The sequence below is a fragment of the Phascolarctos cinereus genome, unplaced genomic scaffold, assembly GCF_003287225.1.
Source record: "Phascolarctos cinereus isolate Bilbo 61053 unplaced genomic scaffold, phaCin_HiC Scaffold_3;HRSCAF=262, whole genome shotgun sequence".
NCBI classification, from domain to species: Eukaryota; Metazoa; Chordata; class Mammalia; order Diprotodontia; family Phascolarctidae; genus Phascolarctos; species Phascolarctos cinereus.
The window spans coordinates 174,871,498-174,874,296 of record NW_027555736.1 but is presented as its reverse complement, the minus strand read 5'-3'; the positions used below and the strand labels follow the sequence as shown (position 1 = coordinate 174,874,296).

At 38.3% G+C, this 2,799-nt stretch overlaps 1 protein-coding gene across 1 annotated transcript; it reads left to right on the top strand.

Moving 5' to 3' along the window:
- Nucleotides 1-1,003: 1,003 nt before the first annotated feature.
- Nucleotides 1,004-1,975, top strand: LOC110216492 (olfactory receptor 11G2-like). Its single transcript, XM_020998357.1, has one exon. It carries the CDS (start codon nucleotides 1,004-1,006, stop codon nucleotides 1,973-1,975), a length of 972 nt encoding a protein of 323 aa, XP_020854016.1.
- The last annotated feature ends 824 nt before the right edge of the window (nucleotides 1,976-2,799 follow it).

Below are 2,799 nucleotides of genomic sequence, written 5' to 3'. Positions count from 1 at the left end.
TGAGGAGAGAAAGACTGTGAAGCAGGCACTGAACCAAGGAAGGAGTATCCTAGAGATAGACAACAACCACCCACCAGAATTTTAATTGGGTGACAAATATGGATTCAATCAAACTCAAAGTAGTTATTGAGTGATAATAGTAAAGGGACAGTGGAAGTGACAATAGGGAGAGTATAGTATTTCTACTCCCCCGCCATCACCAGTGAGTCAGGGGATATGAAAGAATGTGCAACCAATACTGGAAAGTGTTCAGGGAAATTGGTGAGGACACGCCCTCTACCGGCACAGCAACTGCTCTGCAACCTACACACTGAAGAATTACTCAGGATACTGATAGTCTAAGTGACCTGCCCATAATTACACAGACAATATGTGTCAGAGACACATTAAATCTAAAGACTCAAATACAGATCTTCTTGACTAAGCTTATCCACCTATCCATTATGTCACAGTTTCTCTCATACCCATATTAAAGATAAGGAAATAGAAGCAGTAGGCAACAGACCCAGAGTTAAATAGGAAGGTAGGGGCAGGTAGGTGGTGCGGTGGATAGAGCACCGGCCCTGGATTCAGGAGGACCTGAGTTCAAATCCAGCCTCAGACACATAACACTAGCTGTGTGAACCTGGGCAAGTCACTTAACCCCCATTGCCCAACCCCCCCAAAAAAAAATAAATAAAAAATAACAAAAAGCAAAAAGAAATAAATAGGAAGGTAGGAACCCAGGACTAGAAACAAGGATTCTTGAATTTGAATTCAATTGTCTTTGTCAACTAAAATGTAACTCAGATCACTGTTTTGCTTTGTAGTATTGTATTGCTTTATAGGGTAAAGGAGTTCATTTGTATCTTCTCAATAGATAGGGGACATCATAATGTTCCCTCTCCAGCAAAAATCAGAATGCTGACCATCTGATTAAAATAAATGAAAATGCAATTCACATTTCTCAGGGAACAGCAGCAATCTCAATTTAATTTGTGTTTTGATACCCAGCATCATCTTCATGGCTTCTGAAAAAAGAAATACCTCTGATACAGAAAACGTGGTCAATTCTGTTGGTCACTTCATCCTCTTGGGCTTTCTTTCCAGTTGGGAGATACAGATAGTCTACTTTGTGGTGTTCTCAGTAACCTATATGCTAACATTAATGGGAAATGCAGTGATTGTCTGTGCTGTGCGCTGGGATCGGCACCTCCATACTCCCATGTACATACTCTTGGGGAATTTCTCTTTCCTGGAGATCTGCTATGTCACCACAACTGTTCCCAACATGTTGGCCAATTTCCTTTCTGAAACCAAGACCATCACCTTTGTTGGTTGCTTTATACAATTTTATTTCTTCTTCTCTTTTGGCTGTGATGAAGGCTTTTATCTTTGCATCATGGCATTTGATAGGTACCTTGCTATCTGTCATCCACTACATTACCCAACGATCATGACTACACATCTTTGCACTAGATTGGTGATCTTTGGCTGGTCTGGTGGCTTTATCCTCTTTATAATACCAGTTGCTCTCATCTCACAGTTGTCTTATTGTGGCTCAAACATCATTGATCACTTCACATGTGATCCTGTACCATTGATGGCCCTTTCCTGTTCCAAAGTCCATACCACAAAGGTCGTTTACTGTACTTTCAATATTATCTTTATGGTTGGTACTTTTATCTTCATTATCATCTCCTATGCCTTAGTCATTCTTTCTGTTCTGCGGATTCCCTCTGCTGCTGGCAAACATAAGGCCTTCTCCACATGTGCTTCACATCTGACTGTAGTGATCTTGTTCTTCGGCTCTGTTATGACGATGTATGTGCGTCCAGGATCAGAGAAGCCATTAGAATTCCAGAAAGTCGTGACACTGTTTTATTCAGTTATCACTCCACTCTTGAACCCCTTGATCTACAGCCTCCGAAACAAGGATATGAAGGCTGCTCTGAGGAAAGTTCTGGTGACCAAAAGGACTTCTCACAAGACATGAAAGGCCATTGTGAAATCCATCCATTCTCCAATCTGAAATTACGATGAAAAGGAACATAGTAGAGAACTCTGTGGAATTCATTAGTAAACTGTACAACCCTAGAGGACTACTTATCAGCTTTGGAACCAAACCCAAATTGGTAAATATAGCTTTTTTCAAGGATCATGGTAAAGTAAGGTTGTAGTTCATATTTTCTCACTGACAAACATGCCCTAGGCAATTTGTTTTAAGTCTGGAATTCATTTTCTAAAATACAGACAACACAATCAGTGTTTTAATTTGTAGCAAGGGTAATTGAAATGATAGACTAAATTTAAAGGATCATGCATCTCATAGAATGTATCCCTCTTTTCTGTGGATCTAGCTCCAGTCAAAGATGTTGTAGTATGATAATTTGTTTTTATATTGGCACTTTACGATTTATTTTAGTATTATCAATTTTTAACCATAATATTATCCCTTTTCCTTTTAAATATGTGATTTTTAAAATGGATTTTATGTTTAAGTGTGTTATGTGCAATATCATGGATTCCAAAAAATTTCTATGAGAAAAAGAGAAAAAACCTTTCAAATTTCCTTCCAATCAGAAGGAAAATGGAATTTTTTTTAATCATTCATTTTACAGTCAAGTCTTGTTTGGAAAATTCATGTTTCACAAATGAAGCATATCTGTAATTTGTTCTCTTTTCTGATGCCCCAAAAGATTAAAGAACACTGAAGCCTGAAATTTTCTGATCATCATAACTCTTTTTTTTTTCTGTGCTGGGACTGGAAACTGAGTGGTGGGAAGAGAGGAAAATTAGCTAAGCTTAATAAAATGTGTC

Bases quoted from the DNA above. Each gene is read 5' to 3' on its own strand.
- LOC110216492 (XM_020998357.1), top strand. From the start codon at position 1,004: ATGGCTTCTGAAAAAAGAAATACCTCTGATACAGAAAACGTGGTCAAT.